Below are 24,168 nucleotides of genomic sequence, written 5' to 3'. Positions count from 1 at the left end.
TGTTGCACCATAACAAAAACTAATATGGCCGCCTTACTACAAACATGGCTGCAGGGTCACCAATAAAATAATGCAGTGTCCTCTTTTTCTATTGACCACTGGGCCGAGCCATGACGATCCCTATTTTGTGTCCAATGGGCAAATACTGTGTCCAGTGCCCGGGAACCGGATTACACTATTCATGTAAAATATAATAGTCTTCCACGCTTTACAATTTTTATTTTATTTAATTGCAATACTTTGACTGGAGTGCGATGGTGGGACCAGAGTTCGGCAGCCTCCCTGGCATGGAGCGGTCATGTGATCGTAATGTTAATGAACACGCGACCATGTTGCGTAGCTACTAAATTATGGGGCCTTGGCGTGTGAGACCTCATGACATGTTTTTTGTTAGGTTTTATTATTTTTTTACACACATGTTCATTTATGTACACTCGTAAAGTACTTTCCAAACATTGCATTTTTACAGGAAAGAACATTTGAATTGGAATTATTTTCACTGAAATCTGGTATGTATTTCAAACTGTGCATGTGGAACTGAAGCTCTAATATCTTTTAATGAACCATGGCATTATAATAATAGGTTGTAAACTTGCACATAACCATTCTTGAGGTCGGTTTGTAGTATAAAAATGTTGTTCAGTTTATTGCAGAGACTGTCAGCCTAGAAACAACACAAAAGAATGAATGTTTGTGCAGCAAAACAGAACAGGTTAGACTGGATGTTTTAATAATAAGATTAAAAAAAGAAAATTACCAACCACCTGTGTACTGTGGGACAAGCCCACAGTCTATTTTAAATGAAAATATTTTGCTGACAGACTTAGCAGTTTGACAAATCATCACCATAATTTGAGTGCATGTTAGCACGGATAAACGATGTAAACTGTACACTATTCTGTAGATGGCTGAACCCAAATAAGGTGTAGTCAAACTGTAGAGGTAATGATTATCTTATCAATGCCTTTTCCTAAGAAAAGTTGAATCACATTTGTTATGCACACAACATAAAAATAAAGGTTATAGCAAAATATAAACAAATATTACTGCAAAAAGCACTCCCTAAAAATACTGTATTTTCATAATATATATATATATTTTTTTTTAATACAGGTTATGTATATAGTGCCTGTAGAACACACAGTTAACACAGAGAGAGAAAAAGACAGCATTTTATTCCCTTTCATTAACATCTGTGTAGAATTTCATGGAAGTTTTCATGTTTACATATTTGGCACACAACAGTCTTATGTAGACTGACAACCGAGATCTAAACAATTTATTTAGAAAAGTAGAAGCATGCAAAGAAATGTATAAATTGACCAATATCACGATAATATCCATTTCAAGAACTCATTTCACCTATTCCATCCCCCTCCCCAAAAAAAAAAATACTCAAAGCATTGGTTATTATTGATGACACACGATAGAACCACCAAAATAGATTAAAATGCTCTTACAATACTGATGCCAAATGTTTCCTGTATGTATTTAATAATAACAAAATAGCAGTCGACCAATTTTAAATGACATTCATATTGTTACATAGGATAGTTGACAGCTCGAATTAACCTGATTTATCTATAGATGTTGCCAGTTTATGGGCTTTCGTTGACTCCTTTTGAAATTGTGTGCTCCATTATCCTGGTTGCAGATATCGAATTCATATTGTCGGCCAATGTGCAGTGCTGAGATCCTGGTCCACCACCCAGTGCATATTCTTACCGCCAATATACCCTTTCATATTTGCACCCTTGAGCATTATATACCACGATAGCCCTTTCCTAGTCCTTTCCTAGTACTGCAATTTCACGTTTCTCCATAGAAATTACCCTCTGATTGGTGTGTCTTTCTCATTATAGTCTTCCCTACCGGGCAGGCTTTTGCCTTAGAAGTGCTCTCCAGATTTTGCGAGGAAAAGCCTTTTACTTCTTTCCGAGTTGTACACTAAACCCACTTAGGTATCATGAGCCTCCTCAAAGCTACCACAAAGAGTTTACAAGTATACTTACAGTGCAGTTTAAATCTCAAAGATAAAGATTATTTCTGTCTTGCTCCAGTTTTGATAGCACCCACCTTCTATAACTGTATTTAAATATGAATTCAAAGAATGAGTTTATATCAAGGGGGACATACTCTAAAAAGGTGAACTATATGTAGCAGGGTACCCTCCCTTGCCTCCAACCTGACAGTGGTCCCGTCACGTGAGAGGGTTTAGTGAGCTGTGTTGGCTATGTTGTGGTTGGCAGAGCCACATACATATGGACTACGTGTAAAGCAGTGGCCATCTTGAGGTTGGCGCTGCAAGAGGAGGAGGTCCTGTCGTTCAGGATATCCTCTTCGGACTGGAGATGGTGTGGCAGTCCTGACGGAGCCGGAGAAGAGACAGGTAGTGCCCGGGGAACTAGTCAAGCCCCCTGGACTAGGCCAGACCCTTTCCCCGTAAGTCCCAGGTAGTTTCCCCCTACACAGTAGCGGATGTATTGTAGGGCCGGCTACATATGCATATATTTTATATAGCCCTCTGTGGTCTGGATTTCAGCATTGAAAGCAGCGGATAAACTTCCAGATTGGAAGAGCCGGCGACAGCAACGCCACATCAAAACAAGTGCATTGCACCAGTCACATGTGATCCTCTCATTTTTGCCTGAACATTACATTTCAGGCAAAAATCCCTATTAGCTACATTTGGCTAATAGGACTATTGCCCATTACTGTGGGTGGAATTAGGGGGGGAGGGGGGGAAAGAGTTGCTTTGTTGGGGTAGGGGGAGTGGGAGATGGGGGTAGTTGCCCCCGGTGAGGGTGGTTGGGCTTCTTAGGGGTGGGTGGGAGGGGTTAACCCCTTGGTTACCTAGTGGTTAGTAAAACATTGCATGCCAATGCTTTACTACTAAATAAGGTGCACAAGTGGGGTAGGTAGTGTAGTTTTACGTGTATATTAATCACTTTGAATCCCTTTTTGGTAAGCTAGTCATGGAATTCATGATTAGGAATAGCCATGATTAGTTTACTAGTGGGCTACTAAGGGGTTAATATGTAGTGTAATGTATTTTAATTACTACTTTATCATCTGTTTCAGGTTGGTTTAGCAAATCTTGCCTATGTATATAATGGCCTATGTATTGGCCATTATATACATAAGAAAGACCGGGCTAACACCAACATAGACTAGGTGATAAAATATATTCAATAGGATTGAAGCAGGGGGTTTCTGGAGCTGAACTCCATTAATTTGAACTGCGGGGACCCCTTGCATTCGAGATACACACTTACGTAGGTGCTACCGGTATCTCTCTGCAATTTAAATGTCCCCGTCACAGCTGCCTATTGGCCCATGTGACCAGGACATTTTAACTGAAGAGATACCGTTAGCACCTGTGCAGGTAAATATATCGGGAATGAAGTGGGTCCCCGGTGCTGAAATTAATGGGGTTCCGCTCCGGAGACCCCTTGCTTCAACCCAATTTAATAATAAAAAAAACTGAAACAGGTGTGCTTCCTCTGTGTGTGCTTCCACAACCTTCAGGGTCTCCCTGGTTTCAAAGAGATCTGCTTTTTTGTTACACATAGTTTTGACACAAATATGGCGCTGATCTGCAAACATGACCGCATGTTCACCAATACAAAGCTGCAACGTCATAGCTTTTCTATTGGCTGCCAGAATGCGCCCTGACCATATTGGGTCTACACATTTTCCCGGTGAACCCCTAATTTGCGGCTGAGTAACCAGGGGGTCGCTGCACATTGCAGGAAATTAGTGCTTTTTTAAAGTAAGCAGTTCCCTAGTATAAAAAGGTATATATATCAGAAAAAGAAGAGCGCACAATCCCTTTAGCCTAAGTATTACAAAATTTAATAAAAATCAGACATATATAGACCAAGAACATCCATAGGAAAATCAAAAAATTTAGTAGTATAACAATTTAAAAATAGGTGGAAGCTGTAACTCATATAAATGGGGATTGTCCCTTGAGGATTAATAAAGTCTGTTTGTGAAACATATATATCCTGGGATGTCCTCCTGAGGTGGCAATGATAAGTGGTAAATAACCGGTAGCTGACTCCAAGCTTCAGCCCACACAGATAAATCCTGGTGACGATGATATACAGAGCTCCTCGCAAGACACGCCTCACATATGCTGAATAATGGAAACGTTGATATGCGCACCCATCAGCTAGGGCTGACTGTCCCGGGGAGAGATATACTGTCTGTATTGGCAATCAAAAGGGGGAAAAGTACCTGATGTACTATACTAAACTCAGAGATGGCGTCCCTCCACAAAGATGATTACACACCGCTCATTGGGCACAACCGTAACGGTATGCCAACCCCCCAATGTAGCACGTACAGACCTCCAAGGGCGAGAGTATAGAGTCCGCAGCCGGAAAAGAATTCGGTAACCGCAAGCAATGTAGAGGACACTTCGCAACAGCTCTTTCAGCTTTCTCCCAGGTGAATAAACAGCAAACTGTGTCTCTGTGTACCGGCACTACACCGGTGTAACTCCTCAGGGATCCCGCACAGCTGATCCACAGCTGATCCACCAGCAATTAGCACGATGGCGCTCCCAACGCCATTTCGTTGACTAGTACGTCAACTTCATCAGGGCTTATCCCCTCTGTGGATTAACCCATTAACCACCAGCTAAGTTCAGATGATTGAAGTCTAAGGATTGACCTACTAACTTTCAGTTAAATATTGTGGACTGACCAATACTACTAACTGGGACCAATTTATGGACTTTACTCTTTGGACTTACATATACGATTTGTTCATTTTCATTTTTTTGACACTTAAGTGTCTAGTTTACACTATTTTATATTCACTCTATTACAAAGGGTACATATTTAGTATGTATTCAATGTATTCTACAGAATCAATAAGTGCATGGCATTCTAAAGCCAACAACTGCTAACAGGGAACAGCAAAAGATCTACAAAGCTATTTGTATCTGGTGGTTGTAAGAATGTTTATGAATCTTAAATTAGGAGTACCACTAATTTAGACGGTATTATTATACTCCCAATAATACATCACACATTTCCATTTGGACTTACTAGTAGTACTTAGCACAGTGTACAGTATGTGTATCAGTACTTCACACAGTGTATGTGTATCAATGTATTTAATAGTAAATGTGTGTGAAGATACATGGATGAAAACAATCCTCATTGGCTCCAATCTGTAAACATTGCCGCTGTCACCGTTTTGGGTCTAGAAGTTTGCTATTTATACTTGGTGGATCTACTGTACAATTCTGTTTTTTTTTTTTTTTTTAACACCTTTCTGCATATGGAACTGTAGAGGATGGCAGTTTATACTTAACAGAGTAGATAAATAAGAACAGTAGGCCTTCTGCTTTTGAACGACCCTGTAGAACGATTGCATCAATCTTTTTGACAAAGAATGGCCAGTTTACAGCAGGAAAAAAAACAAAGATTATATTTCCATAAATCTTAAGAAAATTGTCTACATTAGAACTTCTTCCATGCATGTGAAAGCTACAAGCTAAATGCTCAGTGGAACAATTTTGGGAACTATAGATCAAGTTGTTGTGGACATTTAAAAAAAAAATTCTTCTGCAGGGGTCTTCATAATTCGTTCCCTGTTCACAATGCAGTGCTGCTGGAACCTTGGCTTAAGGCAGGGGTCTGCAAACTTTTCCCCCTGCACCCCCCTGCATGCTCTCTACTTAACTTGTCTCCGACATCAAATGATGCCTTCACATGGGTCATGTGACATCGCGTTGCCTTGACGCCGCGTTGCCATGGGGACGCATCGACTGAAGCCGTTGGAGACAAGGTAAGAGAACTTACAGAGGCCTTGTGCAGTCCCCCAGCATTTAATTTAAATGCTTAGGGGAAGATTGCAAGGCCTCTGTAAGCACCACGTCCCCCCCCCCAAAAAAAAATTCTCACACCCGTTGCGCACCCCTGGCTTAAGGTATAGAATTCCAAGGAGCCAGTGGTGATACAAATCGACAATACATTATGTTTATGATTACCGGCTCCAGAAGTATACGGTATATTCATAGTTTGAGCTTCATAACCTTTGCTATCTGCAAATGTTTAATAAAATACACTGTGAAGGGGACTAAAGGAGCCAGTTTGCCAGGAATGGTTTATTTTCTTGACATTCTTGGCAATAAATTAGGAGGACAAAGCTCTTGGGAGGCTGGCAGCAGGCATGTCTTATGTTTTCTAACTGGAAGTCATGTACTACATCTGTTCCGCATTCCTAGCATTCCATTAGTTCACAATTAAAATGACTTCACAGCTTAGATGCCAAATCAGTTGTATAAAGCAATTTCATAAATATTACCATGGGCATTCAGCAATATTAATTGTCGAAGTGGCCCACTTTCGTAGGGACAACATGAATTACATGACACGGGTGGTATGATCTGAGGAAGGGACGTGTCTCCAAAACTTTTAGATCTTTGTCTGCTTGGACATGAAGTAAACTTCAGCAACTATACCTGTGTTCCGCACATGGCAACCCGATCGCGTCTATGGTGACATAGGGGCTACGGGCGCAGTCTAGATGCGTCATGTGGCTATCTATGCCTAGCAACCCAAATCACCGCTACTGCTACTATCGTGTATTGAGCGCCACGCGTGATATGCCGCGCATGCACAACTCAGCATGGCAACCCTATCGCGTCCCTAGTAACTCAAGGGACTGTATGTACTGATTATACGCGGTTGCTGCCAGATGACCCCCATAATGGCTACAACAGTGTAGTGACATAGAGCAAGGTGGCCAAACACAAAGGGGCATAGTCCCTAAAATTCCATCCACATTCCGCTTCTCGGCGCAATTTAGTGTCAAGGAAATTTCATTCCTGACACCACCGTTTATAAGACCAGTGGAGGCCTTGCCACTAGGCTTTATCATAAGGACACCGACAGAAACACACTTCTGTATGCCACAAGCCACCATCCGGTACTGCTTAAGAGAGGTCATCACTTGAGTCTAGGCGCAAAGTTAATCTCTCCTGTCTTGCCTTCAAATACTTTCTGGGCAAGCTACCCTTCTACCTGAAGATACTCCTCACCCCTACCACATGCAGCAGTTATCATCTTAGATCTGACTCCAAAAGACTGCTCATGGTCCCATGGTTCAGCAAAGTATCTGGCCGCTCCTCCTCTTACCATGCACCCCAAAACTGGAACAAATCTACCGGAGACTCCCAGCCACCACCAGTCTAAGTTCTTCCAAAACTAAAGCTGTCTCACATTTTAATCTGGTCTGTAACTGTAACATACGCCTATAATATATATTATCTCTAACTGTGCATGCAATGTCTTGTATATAATGTATACCCTGTTCACTTATGTTACTATGTATTGTAACCATGTATTATTTGTCATCTTAACTCTATGCCCAGGACATACTTGAAAACGAGAGGTAACTCTCAATGTATTACTTCCTGGTAAAACATTTTTATAAATAAATAAAAATAATTTTGATTAATCACGGAAGCTGCTACAAAAGGATCCTCTTGTCTACCTGCACTCAGTCACTGATAAAGTACCACAGCGGTACGAAACGCGTCAGGGATGACTGCTGGAACAATGCACATTTTTCTACTTTCAATAAACGTTTTTTTTTACGGCTTATAGTCCAGCTTCATTACCGGCTTCTGCAGTGCAACGCCTTTATTGTTTTTTTGTTCTTCTCTCTCAGACATTACAACTGCATTGATTCCTTCTTTAAACAGGCATCAAAATTCCTACTAGACAGACATATTGACAATTCATGAAAGTTGATGCTTTGTATTTTCAATAATTTTTTCATCAGACATATGGAAATATTATAAAAAGCTGATGCTATAAATATTTAAAGGCACTGCATGTTTCAAGAGCTTAACGTCTGCTCAAATAAAAAGCCACACAAAATACATCTTCATCTCCTGTTCTATCTAAAAAGCACTAGTCAGGGAGGAGTGGTTTGGTGAGTTAATACACTAACTGTAAACACCGACACAGAGTTTGAATTAGGTGATCATGGTTCAATTCCTGGTGATAGCTCCATATAACCTTGGGCAAGTGACTTTATGTTTTTGGTGCCTTAGGCTCATCTGGGTAGGGACTGTGTCTGTAAAACTCCTATGTGCTGCGTACCGAGCAGTATACTGTAATTGTGAAGCGCTTTGAGTCCATTAAGAGAAAAGCACTATAGGACATAAATCTATTATCATTATTATCATGGTGTGAGAAAGAAGTCTTACCTGCTGCAAACACGAATCACTTGGGTCTATGGTAAAGGATTCATTCTGTACAGTGTTTTGCTGCGTGACGCCGTCTTCCTTTTTCCGTTCTTTCTGTCCTGCGTCATCATCATCATAGTCCTCAGGACTCTAAATAAATGAAAATGTGCACGTTAAAGTATGTTTTTCAGAAAAACAATATTTCAGTGTTAGTGGGTCCTGCAATACAGTTCGTTGCAATGTTCTGCGGGCCCTTCCGCAATAAGTGAACTAGATAATGCTACTAAATATTGATTATTATTGAAGTATTGTTCATTGAAAAAAAAAAAATGATTTAATCTGTCAAAAGAAATTATGTTCACTAGTGTAGAATAAAACCTATTCTACTTGTTCGTACTCTTGGCTAGGAAATAAACCCTGAAGTAAAGAAGGCACGCTTCTGTGTCATTATGTTGCAAGCTGTGTGCTAAATAAACAAGAACATCTAAACAACATGTTGATGATGTGGTACTTCCATACACTTCACGATATTCATTTATGATTTTCAAAATTATTTATACAAGTAGGATCTATTGTATAAGGTTTGTGGGCTGAACAGCAGTTCCATACACATGTGAAACTTATAATACTGACATAGTTGCAAGATATTAAAGGAGCAATCCAAGCTCTTGTATTTGTTTTTCGAACATTTAAAAAACATTAAGCCAGGATTGAAGCAGGGGGTCTCCAGAGCTGAAACCCTTTAATTGCAGCAGCCCTAGGTGCTGTTGGCCGCTCTGGCTAAGCTAGCTGGGCTTTACAGTTTAAAGCTCCCACGTCAACGGGGCAATAGGAAGCCCAATCGGATGACATCACGGCTTCCTGTTGGCCCGCAGGGCACAGGAGCTTTGAAATACCGCCAACGAGAACCATGGTTGCCGAGCAGAGAGGCTTCCGACACCTACTACGGAGGTATCTGCAGAAGCAGGGGGTCCCCAGAACTGATAATGGGGTTCAGCTCCTTGAGACCCCTGCTTCAATCTTAGGTTTAAAAAAGAAAATGGGTTTAAAAAGAGCTTGGATTTCCGTTTGAACAATATTCCACTTTTAACCTATGGTATATACAGTATTTTAATAACACTTGCATAGCCCTTCATAAAATAGTTGCTAACGACATAAAAAATAAGCAAATATTAAATATATCTGTGCGAATGGGATCAAGTTGAGTTGGATACATTTTCTGGCAGTGCCGCTGACAGAAGTAGCTGTGTTAGTCCAGTTGCAAAATAAAGGAGTATGTATGTTAGCAAACAAAATATATGTAAACTATGATATCAAAATGAACACCTATAGAAACCATGTAAATCAATACGCTGTAATAATGAGTTGGTGGTGGCCAGCAACAAACAAAATAATTGCAACAAACAGCTGTGGACGTCTTATCTCTGAACATCTGCTGATGGGAAACATCTGAAACCGCAAAGGAAAATCACATTGAATACATGGCTAAACTATGATCTGACAGTACTGTATATAAATAATGAAGCCTTCACACGCCCCTGCTTTACCCATTGACTTGATCGGCGGTCAGCTGTGACTTGTAAAGATAACAGTGGCTCACAATTGTAATGAATATCTGACACACACGTGCACAGAAATACAATACTTTCACATATACATACTTAAATGCAAAAGCCTTCAGTTTACAGTTATAAGCATGAAATAAGTATTTGTAGCAATCATTACGCTAGCAACTTTTACCTAAACCCCAAAACTTTTGTCCAGTAAAAGCTATTAAAAGCACTGCCCCCTAACGAAAATTAAGCTCCCTAGCCCAAAATTAAGTACCTCGTCAGAGATTAATTTAACATGATTGTGGTGCTTGTTCTCTCTCCCTTTGGTTTTATGCCCATACTGTAGGTATACAGTATATGGTGATCCTCCTCAGGATTCACACTAGAGAATGTTTTCAGGCCATGGCCTCAAACATTAATGTTTGCCTTTCAAACAAAAAACCGCATTCTAAGTTGTGATGTATCGAAAGGGGTTAATTCACCCAGCCAACTGGAACAGAATAATTACACTTTGAAAGCAAGAATTTGTTTTATCCCTGCTGTCTCTGGAGCCAGCAGTTGTTCTGTAAACATGTACTGACCTCCAGCAAGTTTCTCAAGTCACTGACATGTTAGGTCACACGGAATGTGCATTTCACTGAGAAAAGAACAGTAAGGGCAAGAATCCTCACAATTTGCCAAAGCAAACTTCACTTAGCAGAACTATTTCTTTTAAAATGCTCTAAATTATTCTACAATGACTAATGTGCTTTGAAATCAATCAACAAATGTAACACTATCGGACGGCAAGCATGATTAACCAAGAAATTTATATTAATTAGTATTCTTTGTTTTACTACTCAGTCAAGCAGTCAATCAAAGCAGTGGGTCATTAATGTTCAAATATGAGATTCATACCCTGTGTGTAAATGCCCTAAATTCAGTGTTTGGAAAGACTTCAGTGAAAACATTTAAGAATACAGATGCATGGTCCTATTTAATCAACACTGAAGCATAGCTAATACTGTTAATGGAACAATATTCAAGATATCTAATGGCACACCGTGTCCTTGGTGCTGAAGCGGTTTGCCATGCATGCCTTTGCAATTAACTCAATCATTAATTAAAATGAGATCTAGTGTCTCGAAGTGGATCAAAACCAAATTTGTACACATTTCAGATCATGCTTACACTTTACAGAACACAAGGGTTCTTTTTTTTTTTGAGGAGCATTATGGAATTATATAAAAAGTATTGTATAAAAGTATTGTATAAAAGTATTGTATAAAAAGTAAACTAAAAAATGTGTTTCATGCAAATACTATCATACCAGGATTTTGACACATTATGTAAAACAGTCATTGATTAAAGGAGCAATCCAAGTGGGCGATTCTGTAGATATTTTATTTTAACATACGATTAAAGCAGAGGGTCTCTGGAGCCGAGCCCAATTCATTTCAACTCTGGGGATCCCTGCTTCCCGAGATATTTACCTCCGTAGAGGGTGCCGGTATCGGTCTGCTTTTTAAACCTCCCACATCACATGGGCCAATAGGAAGACATCACTAGCCATTGGCTAGCACAGTGTGGGAGCTTTGAAAAGCGGCCATTCGTGACCACTACTATCGAGCTGGTGCGGCTACAGGCACCCCCTACAGAGAGGTAGGTATCGCCAGAAGCAGGGGTTTCCAGAGCTGAAATTATTGGAGTTCAGCTCCAAAGACCCTCTGCTTCAAACCCAAATAAAAGCACACGGGGCCTCTGTAAACCCCACACCACCCTGCAGACAATCTCGTGTCCCCCCCCCCCCCCGGAGGGCAGTGTGCGCAACCCCTGCTCTTAGCGATTCGGAATGTCTACCTAGCACTCATCCTATGCTTCCATACCGCCAAAAGCAAACAAATCTACAGAATGATTGGAGTTTTATCCATGATAATTGTTGTTTACCCCAATTTGGAGTCTCCCAGAGTACAATGACCCTGGTCTTACTCCAGAAGACACTAGTAAAAGAAAAAAATAATTAACTTTGTTGTTTTAGGGCAGTGATTTTCAACCGGGGTTCCGAGCACCCATCAGGGGTTCCGCGGCCGCCAGGGGGGAGGGTGGGGGGAGAGCTGGGACAACTCTCCCAGGTGTCCCAGACCCCACGGCACCCCCACATAGCAGTGACATGGCAGCTCCCAAGCTCAACAGCAGCAGCCGCCCGGTCACTGCTATCTTTCCTCTCCCTGCTTCTGCCGTCAACTTCCGGCTGACAGGAGGGAGAGGAAGCATCAGCGCTAGAGCCGGCTCCCTTCAAGAGACAGTGTGTGTCTGTGGGGGGGAGGATGGGTGTGTGTCTGTGGGGGGAGGGGGAGAGAGTTTAAGTGTGTTTGGAAGGGGAGGAGAGGGGAGAGAGTGTGTGTAGGGGAGGGGGAAAGTGTGTGTGTGTGTCTGTGTGAGCGTGTCTGTATTTGTGTGGGGTAGGGAGAGAGATAGTGTGTGTGTGTGGAGGGGTGGGAGGGGGAGAGTGAGTGCATGTGTGCCTGTGTGGGGGAGGGGGAGCGAGCGTGTGTGTGTGGTTCTATGTGGGGGCGGGTGAGTGTGTGTATCTGTGTGTGTCTGTGTGGGGGGGGGGCAGTGTGTGTCTGTATGGGGGAGGGGGAGAGAGAGACTGGGAGTGTGAGGGAGAGAGAGAATGTGCACGCGTGCGTGCATGTGAGAGGGTGTGTGTGTAAGTGAGAGGGGGATTGTGTGTGTGTGTATATGTGGATAGATAGATAGATAGATAGATAGATAGATAGATAGATAGATAGATAGATAGATAGATAGATAGATAGATAGATAGATAGATAGATAGATGAGAGGGGGAGAGTGAGCATAAGGGAGAAAGTGTGGGGAGAGGGCGCATAAGGGGGAGAGTGTGAGGGGGGAGAGACACGAGAGACGGGGTGAGGGTTGGGGTTCCCCAGAATTTCACAATCGAATTCTGGGATTCCCTAACAAAAAAACAAAAAAGTTGAAAACCACTGTTCTAGGGATTCTTGTTGTGACTGTGATGCTTTAGGCAAGTAGAATAAAAGAATGTGTTTGAAAATTGTAAGCTCTTTGGAGCAGGGTCTCCTTTAGCCTTAGCTTACCATTTACCTGCTGCACGTATTCCCATTGTTTCTAATGTATTTACCTCCTATTGTGATGTTGTAAGGTGCTGTGTACATGTTGGCATCATATAAATAAAATGATGCATATAAACAAAATGGTGTACAGGTATTTTAGAGTTGCAGTCTCCCAATTCTGTCCAAACTGGAGTCGCAAAAGTGTGAATATATTCGGCCACGTCATACGTTTTTTAATTGTTACCCAATTTAAAATATTGTGAATAGCTTTTCAAAAGCAAGCGGAAAAAGGCGAAGATGACAAACGTTGTCATGAAATGTACAAATATAGTTTCGCGGAAACTGATGGGGAAATTGTGCAGCGACCGCATGAAAATCACAACAGTGAGATTATTTTACATCAATATTTCTCTAAAGAAAGTGGCTGGATGATACCGCAATAAAGCACATGAAGAAGAAAACAGCTTGTAAAATAATAAAAGAGGGCTGAGAAAACAGGTTTGCAACTTTAATAGAAAAATTAAAATTGACGACTCCACAGATTTTATTGGGATTGACTAAACTTCCAATATAAAGGGTAATTACATGAACGGGTGGCAGTGCTGTAAATAATTTAGAATTTACTTTATTTTGGGCACATGAAATCAAAAGTAGGCAGCAAAACTGATTGGACGCCCATCTCAAACATTTATCTAAAATGAAAAATGAATGGGGGATTTTTTAAATGTGTACATCCACCATTTTAAAGTACCTGAAAAGCCCCTTTAATTTAATGAAAAATCAATAAAAATTAATCTAACCTTTAAAAAAACAAAAAACACTTTTTTTCTTTAAACTTTTGGACATAAATTTACGAAGTTACAGACTATAAATTGTTAAACAACTGTTAAAATACACAAAGAAGTGCAACATGTCCAAGTGCCTTCACTTTAAAACAATGCATACGTGTTACTTGTTGGACTGGGGCTACGAGTCAAGGCAAATACATTTGCTCCATCTCCAAAAGACAGTATGACCCCCAGTACATAAAAACAGTGAATTGGATGGCATTACACAAACAGCACAAGTGATGTACAGGTACATACCATTCATGATAAAACCCAAGTACAAGTAGTGTGATTCAGAGAACATTATAAAGGGAACAAATATGGCTTAAACATTTGTTGGAAGAATGTTTCTCTGATCTGGTGGTTCAATAATATCCTTATAAGGTAAAAGTTTTTTACACTTATGTATTAAAATTGTTCTTATCTACGTCAAGGAGATATTTGACATTGCATGCTGCTTTGATCAGGCTTTGCACTGCATTCCTTTATTTAGCATGCACGAAACGTATCCAACTAATGTTAAAAATGGTCTATGTTTTCTGTTTCAAGTACTTGCTCCCTTTGACGTTCTTTGTCTCAATTATAAACACAGGAGAGAGATTATATATTTTCTATATGATCTATGCTCTAGCATTGGTTCTGATTCTAAAACATACTGTATGTGTTGAATTGGGAAAAGGGACTTGAATGCTGAACGGTGTAAAAAGGTGGCCATTTTTAAAGGGCCACACTGCTGTTCTAAATCAAAATTCCACAACAAAACTAATGAAGGCGGTCACTGATAGTTCCATAAATCTAAATGAAAATGTTTGAAATAAAGCAGACATTTTGGATTTGCTAGTAGGATTGGAATGGCAAAAAAAAAAAAGCCACGGGGAAAGCTGTGGAATTCCTATATTAGCACAATCTATTACATTACACCTTCCCAATCCACTTAATTGCTGTAAATTGCATATAGTAAAGGCATTAATGAATTAATGCAGTTGAAGCAATCTGCTTCAACTGAATTAAGTAGAGCATAGGCTGTAAACTTGCCACCCCTTTGCCCCTTCCCATATTTGTGTACCTTCTGCAATAACATTTAATCCCATTTTGTTAAATTAAAGACAGATTCTAATTTTATATTTTCGTGTTGCATCAGTGCCTCCTTTTCTTCTGCTTGATATCCTGTTTTCGGACATGCACCCAGCATTGTGTAAAGTGTGGAGATCCAGCAGATCCCGAATGGAATGCTGAAGCATTCACCATCAGCATGTTTCTTCTTCCCAATTTTTCCTACAGCTCCCATTAACGGTGTGTGCCACACACATTGAATAAGTTATATACGGACTGCTCAAATTGACTGGATAAATGAAGACATGGCTACCTGGCCTGGTTGTTTGAAGAAAGGCATTGAGCTGCTCTGAATAAATAAATACTGTAACTAAATGAAAAGAATAAAATCCAGGTGTTGCCCTTGGTCCAACTGAATGCATGGCAGTCTGCTTCAAGTGAATGATCAATTGGGAAATCACTGCCTGCTCAGGAATTAATGAAAGCATGGCAGCCCGCAATGCATAAATGAATAAATTGTCATGGTTGTCTTATATAGTTAAATGAATGGCAACTTGCTTACAAATGAAGCTAGATACCCCATCAACATATACCATTTGTATATTGCTAATGTTAATTACCATGGACAAAAAAGTATGCAGCAGTGGATAAGCAAGCAGGAGAATGTGCATTGCAAATGTGCAATAATAATTTTTCTATGGTAAAGACTAGCAGCAGAAGTACAGCTATGGCCAAAATGACTGACACTGGACAGAAACACTTTCACAATCACTTTGACCAACAGATTTCTGGAAAGACATCACTAAAACATTTTGGCAAAAATGCCAACCACAAAGCAATACGACTTTAGGATAATTTCCAGACAAGACATTGAAGTTTTCCTTTTACCGAGTAAAATGTATAGAAGGAGATCCATCAGAATGCATTAATAACTATACCTCCATTGTAAGGTTTGGAAATGTGTTACTGGCTCTAATATTGCAGGGGTTAAAGTACTGTTGTTTACAGTGTATAGTCAGCATCTCATATAGTATACTATGCCAGATCTTTGTAAATGTGTATGATTGTCATAGCATGACAGGGGCATACAAAATGTTAGATAGATTATAATTCACATTTTCGCCATAACAATCAAATGATCTCATAAATGAGCTTTAGTTCTTACATACGCCTCAATGGAAGGGATGAAAATCCAACTGATTATACAATAGGGCACATTCTTGTTTAAGCCACATTTGCATTTCTGAAAAACAGAATTAAGTCCAACACTGCAGCTGTGAAGCTATTATAATTCGCCAACCCTCGTTTGGGCAGAACATTCAGATCTGACTTGGTATGTACTGATTCTTTTTTTGCAAATATACAGTACATGTATAAATGTAAAGTAAATGTTATGTTTGAACGATGCACCTACAGCCCATATATACTATTTCATAATATACTCTACCTCCTAGCGCCCGAAAACACGTTCTACATCATAAGCCATTCAAGTCTTCATGCACTAGAAGGTGTATTATAGAATAGTATTGCTAGGGCCTCTGTGAAACACGAGCCTCAGTGTTGCATATTATTTTCTTCAGTCAGTAGAACTTGCCACTTGCTCCTTCATCAGGCCTAGTCATGCTATCATTCATTCAACTAGAGCTGGAAGTAATGCACTCATTTACTCAACAAGACTAAGCAACCACCCCCACATTACGTCAACAAATGACCATCCCATGTTTTATTCACTCCATTCCCGAGCAGGACTCCATGTCCTATAGCTTTCATATTGTGCTTTTCTGCATTCAACCAGAAATGGCTGCTACACCTTCATCTATTTACTGTATGTAATCATTCATGTAGGATCAGGCTTCATTGTTTTAATATATTTAACGCTTAATTCATGTAACCAGTGCAGACTGCAGTGCATTCATTTACTCAACAAAAACAGGTGGCCATGCCTAAAATCATTAATTGGAGTAGGCAAGATATAGTCCCATATTTATAAAGCCGTCTTTTGCTGCAAGACAACTTTCAGCCCATTCAAGTCAATTGGTTGTACGGAGACTTGAAGAGCTGAAAGGGTTCTTATGTCAGAAGACTGCTTTGTAAATATGGTCTCAATGCCTTATTCTTGAAACTTGTTTACCAGAACTCCCTTATGTTTGCAATTTGACTCCATCACAAATAATTTCTAGAAACGTTCACCATACGATGAATGATTTGCTAGAGGAATTGTAGATGTGTCCTAAATATCAAAAAAGTAAATAAGAATTTCTTATTTATATTATTTAATAATTGAGAACCATAATGCCATTACAGTGCAATTGGGTTGTTTTTCATACAACTTTTTAAGGTTGTGATTCTACATTTACAAAACGGAAACAATTATTTAAAGCTGCAGTACTAGGGCCCTATAACTTTGTCCTGAAGAGCTTATTTTTTTCTCCCGTGATCATGTGGATAAATAAGGGACTTATCCAAGGTCATGAATAGGACTACAAGTAATTCATGATAAAATGGAGACCAAGTTTACAGGCATACCCCGCTATACGAACCTTCATTTGACGGACACTCGCGAGTACGGACATATTTACAATAGCACCATTCCCCTGTATCCGTACACTCGCGTTGCAAGTATGGACACTTATTCAGCCCTATTGACCACAGTTGTCTGACACGCTGATTTCCCTCGCCCAATTGGAAACCAGCAGCTCGCGCATGGGCCTGTGAGTAGGACACAGGCACTTCCTAAACAGCAATACCGGCTCCCTACCTCTACCAAAGTAAAAAAAAGGTAGTGCTTCACTTTAATTACATTTTCGCTTTACATACATGCTCTGGAAATAGAAATATTAGCAACAAACATGCTCTGGAAATAGAAATATTAGCAACAAGCCTGCTGATGTCCTTTGTTTTCGGTTTACAATATTGTTGGAACCAGGGTAGGTTACCACTCCGTGTATCTTTGCCCTTAATAGACATGACTATTAGGCAACATCCTATCAGAGACTCAGTCAGTAACATTTACATCACAGTTCCCTTATATATTGGCAGTAAGCTTTCTGGCAGACCTTTGATTTCTCTAAGAGTAACGGAGGTGGACAATATGTAGGACACAAAATGTCCTCTACCACGAGACTCCCTGTTTGGTTGGGTGAAAAAAAGTTAGCAAACGGTCACTGCTTAAAAAGCAATTAAATTCATTGAGAAGAACTAGTTCTGACATGATACCAAAAAAGATGTTTTTGAATCGAGCTGGCTAGATTTTTAATGAGGCTTTTAGTTTCTTGTGTCTAGCACAGAAAATAGGAGGACCAGCATCCTTAATCCTATTTTCTAAATTTAATTCCCAGCAAAAGGGAACAAATTAAATAATGTAAGAGCCATATAACAACTAATAATGGCTCTCCCACCATTTAATTTAGTGATTCAAAGCATTTCTAAATTCCAAACTATAGTAAATGAATGGCTTTTCAAAACAGGATGTTTTTAGTACTTAAATACATAGCAAACCCAGCTGTTTTTGGCATGTCTAGTATTGCCTGAAAATGAGCCTTGCTATAACAATCACTGCCAAGAGTGATTAGTGAAATGCAGCTCGTTCACCTTGGAACCAATTATGATGCTCAATTTCAAGCTCCTTAATTCATTTTGCTCACAATGTCTGGTTAATTAAGCAGACTAACTCTGTAGCTTTTTTTTAAAATTATTATTATTAAATTGTTTTAATGAACAAGTAGGGTTGGGAGAAAAAAAAAAGTACACCTTAGGGAAGGGCTGGTACCTGGATCGGGCTGGCTACTCCCATCACCCCTAGAAAGCAGACATTTTCCCAATAATGTACCAAGTACATTATAAGGGCCCCTTGTGTACCAAGTCATAAGGGCACTGGAATGGTTATGTAAATGGTTATGGAATGGTGTGTGTGTGTGTTTGTGTGTGTGTGTGTGTATTACATATATACACACACACCTTATAAAATATATACACATCAAAATAAAAAGTGTCTGAAAACATCCTTTAAAAAGACCAGCACAATAGAAGTTCAATCACTTCAGTGTCGCAGGGTCGTGGCCACGGAGCCTCTGGCACTTCCGCATCACACGACCACTCATTGGAGCAATCACGTGATGAGGCTTCTGTTCCGGCTGTCACGCCAGATGCGATAAAGGCCATGCTCATGCTGGGGGCGTCGTTACTCGGGACGCTTCTATGCTTCTCTATTGAAGGTAGCATAGTACTGGCGGCGATGTAGCGCTTCGACGCTGCTGCAGTTTGGTAAGACAAGTAAATTTGTCTTTTCAGGCTGGTTGTGTGACATCAGCGTCACATGAGCTGCTTCAGCCAATGAGGGCGAACCAGCTTCGTGATGCGTTCGCCACGCTCCCGCATCGCCTCCTTAATCTCCTGCAGCCGAGTGCACAGATTGCTGGGGCTGCAGGAGTGCACGCATTGGCGCAGCCTAAGATCACCCCTCAGTCGCGATTGGTACTCCGTCCTTAAAAACCGAGCAAGGAGCAAAGACATCAGAGGAGCCCCTGGGATGGCACTTATTTGGACGTGCACCATGTCATTAAGGCACTGAAGGGGGTTAATGATTAATCCTGTGTCCCAATTAGGTTTCAACTTGGATGCTGATTTGGCAGCTTTCATTTAATTTTCCTTTTTATAAGATGTTTTCAATTCCCCTTTCAATTTATGTGTATTTTATTTTTTTTATTTCTATTTTTATTTTATTACTAATTTGTGGTCCTGCAAGATATCAACCCCGACTGGTGCATACACTTCTCTTAAACTCAGGAGATTTACGCATCAAGTATAAAAAGGGCCTGAAATGTAGTTGGTACATACAATGTGTTCCTGGAGATTGCTGCAGAGATCAAAACAAACAATATAGCAATATAGCAATATAGAGCCAAGCAGATGAAGCATGACAGCCCTTCCTGGCAGGAACCATGTTTTACTTCCTGGTAGAATTCAAGAAAGGAAGATCTTTAATGCGCTAGCAGATTTGTCGCAATTTAATCAGATCAGTCGCTTTATTAGTGAAATCAGCAATCTGCATTATCAAGATATAGTATATTGAAGATGAAATGTAGGAGTACCAGTCCACATTCTCTAACATTTCCAATTTTAGGAGAAAAAGCCACGTTGAAGAACAATTTAAATACCATACAATAAATGGGTTATCTATATTAAGTTCACACACTTATTGTCAGAAATATGTTGATCTTACACACTCATTTTCAGAAATTAAAGTAAAGTAATGATCATTTGTAAATCCTTTCTGAAATAAGTGGAATGGCTGGTTTCATGTTACAGTGAGAATATGTCAATGCTGTTACTAAACAATGCTCCAAAGAACAGGTGGTGTTATGAATAGGGGGTATGTACAAAATACTGTTCAAACAGTACCGCATGATATATTTCTTGACAGAGACAGGTACTGACTGGTATAGTACCAGTTAACTGCTTACAAAATCGTTAAGCTTACAACAAGATGGTGATTATGCATTTTAAACCATAACAAATTATACCAGCACCACACCTCATATTTAACATCAGAAAAATGCCAAGTGCTAGGTTTGAAGTAATTGCACTCATTAATTATTGATCACAGCGGTACAAAAGACAAAATGAAAACTTCTCCAGCCTCTCTGAGTTTTACTGCGTATCTTTGCTGCTCGACTACTAAAACTTTGACACAGGCCCTCATTCTCTCCAGTCTTGATTACAGTAACCTCCTGCTGTCCGGCCTTCCTGCCTCCCCTACAATCTATCCTTAATAATGCTGCCAGAATCACTCTGCTCTTTCCTAAATCTGTCTCAGCATCACCCCTGCTGAAATCCCTCTCCTGGCTTCCTATCAAATCCCGTAAAACACACTCAATTCCCCTCCTCACTTTTAAAGATTTACACTTTTCTGCTCCTCCTTACATCTCAGCCCTAATTTCTCGCTATACACCATCCCGGCTCTTGCGTTCTGCTCAAGGATGTCTTCTCTCTACCCCTTTTGTATCCAAAGCCCTCTCCCACCTTAAACCCTTCTCACTGACTGCCCCACACCTCAGGAATGCCCTTCCCCTTAATATCCGACTAGCACCCTCTCTATCCACATTTAAAACCCACCTTAAAACCCACCTGCTTAAGGAAGTATACGAGTAGCTCGATGGCTGATAATTAACACCTCTTACATTAACCATAGCCCCTTGCAGACGCACTTACCAGAATGCCCTCCTACGGTCTCTGTACGTTCTTCCTTCCAACCAATTAGATTGTGAGCTCTTCGGAGCAGGGACTCCTTTTCCTAAATGTTACTTTTAAATCTGAAGCACTTCTTCCCTTTGTGTTATTTATATCTTATTATTTATATGATTGTAACTATTATTGCTGTGGAGTGCTATGTACATTAATGGGGCTATACAAATAAAGACATACATACATACATACATACAGGCATACCCCGCATTAGCGTACGCAATGGGACCGGAGCATGTATGTAAAGTGAAAATGTACTTAAAGTGAAGCACTACCTTTTTCCCACTCATCGATGCATGTACTGTACTGCCATTGTCATATACGTGCATAACTGATGTAAATAACGCATGTGTAACAGGCTCTATAGTCTCCCGCTTGCGCACAGCTTCGATACAGTTAGGGAGCCGGTATTGCTGTTCAGGACGTACTGACAGGCGCATGTGTGAGCTGGCGTTTGCCTATTGAGCGAGATGTACTTACTCGCGGGTGTACTTAAAGTGAGTGTCCTTAAACCGGGGTATGCCTGTACATCATTCCCACTGGTATATTACTTATTTATAAAATATTTTACCAGGAAGTAATACATTGAGAGTTACCTCTCGTTTTCAAGTATGTCCTGGGCACAGAGTATGAGTGGCTGCTCGAGAAATCAACAGCTTACTTATGATGTTCAGGAAGTAAGCAAACAAAATACACGGGCAAAGCCATTTTGTTGCAAAATTTACTAAATACAGCAATTAAACGACACATCAAAAAAAAAACCACAGTGTTACAAATACAAAAAGGAATCACTGGAAATTGGAGGAAAATGTGCAGAAACAAGCCTAAAAGAGTTACAACAAATCTTGAAACGGTTATATGTTCTCCATTTTCAAAATGAATCAAGAACACAGGTTTACTACAATAAACTAGTCTTCGGGTACGTTTCCAAACTCACTGCTTCAGAGGCATTGGATCAAATAATTACTACTATCATCAGTGAAGTGTGTATAAATTCAGAATTGTAGCATCTGAATCGCAGCTTCAGTTCTGTAGCCCTGGTTCAAGATCCTGCCATAATAATAATAATAATTTAAAGATACAGTACTATGATATATATATATATATATATAGATAGATATATATATATATATATATATATATATATATATATATATATATTCTATCAACTTTGACTAGCCATCACGGAACGACTGCTTATAAGAATTCGGTAATGAATATTCCCTTGTGCTTTTTCCCAAAATGTATTTAATAGCATACATTTTGTATTGCAGCATCATGTCCTTGTTCAATCTCTTACTGCAGATTCCCACGGTTTTCCAGCAGTAAAGTGAACCTTAATAGTAGATGGAGGAGACTTTGAGATGAGGCAGAATGCTGGGGAAACTAAAAAAAATAAAAAACTTTAAAAATATAAGCAATTCATGTCGGTTTTTATATTCATTTTTTTTACATAGGATTGAAGCAGAGTGTCTCTGGAACTGAACCCCGTTAATTTAAGCTCTGTGGACCCTCTGCTTCCCGAGATACTGAGCTCCAAAAGGGGTGCCAGTATCGTGGCACAGTATAAAGCTCCCATGTCCCGTGGTCCAATAGGAAGCCAAACCTGGTGACGTTTTGGCCTGCAGGACACGGGAGCTTTGAAACTCCGCTATTACAAGAACCGGAGCAGCTACCGGCAGCCACTATGCAGGTATCTCCGGAAGCAAGAGCTACATATAGCTGAAATTAATGGGGTTCAGCTCCAGAGACCCCCTGCTTCAATCATATGTTAAAAACAAAATTAAAAAAGCACATTCTTGGATTGCCTCTTTAACCATCAAGAATAAATGGAACTTAACGGGAGATTTCCTAAGGTCAGATGCGGGTTAATGCACCCGATCCGCCTTAAACGAGCTTTAAAGTTAATGGAAGTTTATGTCAGATCGGGTGCCCCGCCCCCGCAACAGACTTTAGTCAATCCCATCCTAAAATGCTTCTTCTCCGATAGGGTAAATGGAAAACTATAGGGCCACAGGTATATTATAACTCAAAATCTAGCACCCCACTAGCAAACGTATGAGAAACCCTAATGCTAAATTAGCAACACTAGTATTTTGGGATTCTGCATATAGATCTTGTGAAGTACAATTGCTAAACTGAATTGACAATGTTTACAGAGCTTGCATGCCACTTTCTATCCTTATGGATGGCAGTGTAACCATAGGATTTTGGTGTATAGGTAAGGACCAGGCACAATCACACACAATCAAAAAGGGGCACTTTTCGGCGCTTATGAAAGATATTGTAATATAAAAACAACATATTCATCTATTTGGTTCCAGGGAGCAAAGGATGGGGTGATAATTTATAAGGCCTTTCATAAAAAAAAAGTCAGTCTAACAGAATTACATAACCGATGTCTCAGCAGTCTACTAATTAGCCCTACCCCATGTATGTAAAAATGTGCTTTTAATTTCTCAGCATCTTGCTAAAGCCATAATGACGGTGTTTGGAAAACATAAGGCTGAGTGAGCAACTGAGGCTAAAGAGGAATGTTTTCATAGGCACTGAAAGTAAATACCATAGGCTCCGGCTGACATTCTTCCTTAGATGGAGACACAATTCTCTTGAATCAAAGGAAACAGGAGATCCACATAGGTCAAAACCTGTGCTACACAAAGACCTACAAAGTGCACTCCGCTCTGGCATCTTATCGCCCTTTATTAAGAAACCTCAAATCCCAGAAAGAAAAAAAACCCTAAATAATGACAGCCCATACAACTATTTCTCATAAAAGAAAAAACATTTGGATTTTCATTCCAGTCAACGAGGAATGAAAGATCCCAGTACCACGATGCTGAAAATGTAACACTCTTTACGGAATATTATTGATTTCTGATTTGCATTCTCATTATTCCATCAGGTTTCCTTTTTTTAAAACCAATCTTTCCCTGTCCCTTTGCAATACACATACTTCTAACAAACATACCACCCTGATTAAATCTTTGACATATACAAGAGCAACCGATTTCCTCATCACCAGTCACCAAATATCCTTATACTTTTATTACAGCTACGGGAAAGTGTTTTTAGCCGAGTTTGAACCCACATATTTTTTTGCTTAAAAAGCTAGCATGAAAAATAGTTAGGCTAATAAAATAGAGGTATTATCACCTATTGAACTCCTCACTTATTTCAGACGTGTGAGCGTTTTCTAGAGC

At 40.0% G+C, this 24,168-nt stretch overlaps 1 protein-coding gene across 3 annotated transcripts in view; it reads right to left on the bottom strand.

Moving 5' to 3' along the window:
• PAWR (pro-apoptotic WT1 regulator) overlaps positions 1–24,168 on the bottom strand; it is a 142,945-nt gene that overhangs the window by 63,580 nt on the left and 55,197 nt on the right. For all 3 annotated transcript variants that reach the window (XM_075600184.1, XM_075600186.1, XM_075600185.1), the window contains exon 3: positions 8,237–8,365. In XM_075600184.1, the coding sequence (XP_075456299.1) occupies positions 8,237–8,365 (129 nt within the window). The remainder of the gene's footprint in view (positions 1–8,236; positions 8,366–24,168) is intronic.

This window comes from Ascaphus truei, chromosome 5 (assembly GCF_040206685.1).
Source record: "Ascaphus truei isolate aAscTru1 chromosome 5, aAscTru1.hap1, whole genome shotgun sequence".
Classification (NCBI taxonomy): domain Eukaryota; kingdom Metazoa; phylum Chordata; class Amphibia; order Anura; family Ascaphidae; genus Ascaphus; species Ascaphus truei.
Note: the sequence above shows the minus strand (reverse complement) of the source record. Positions and strands in the feature narration are given on the sequence as shown.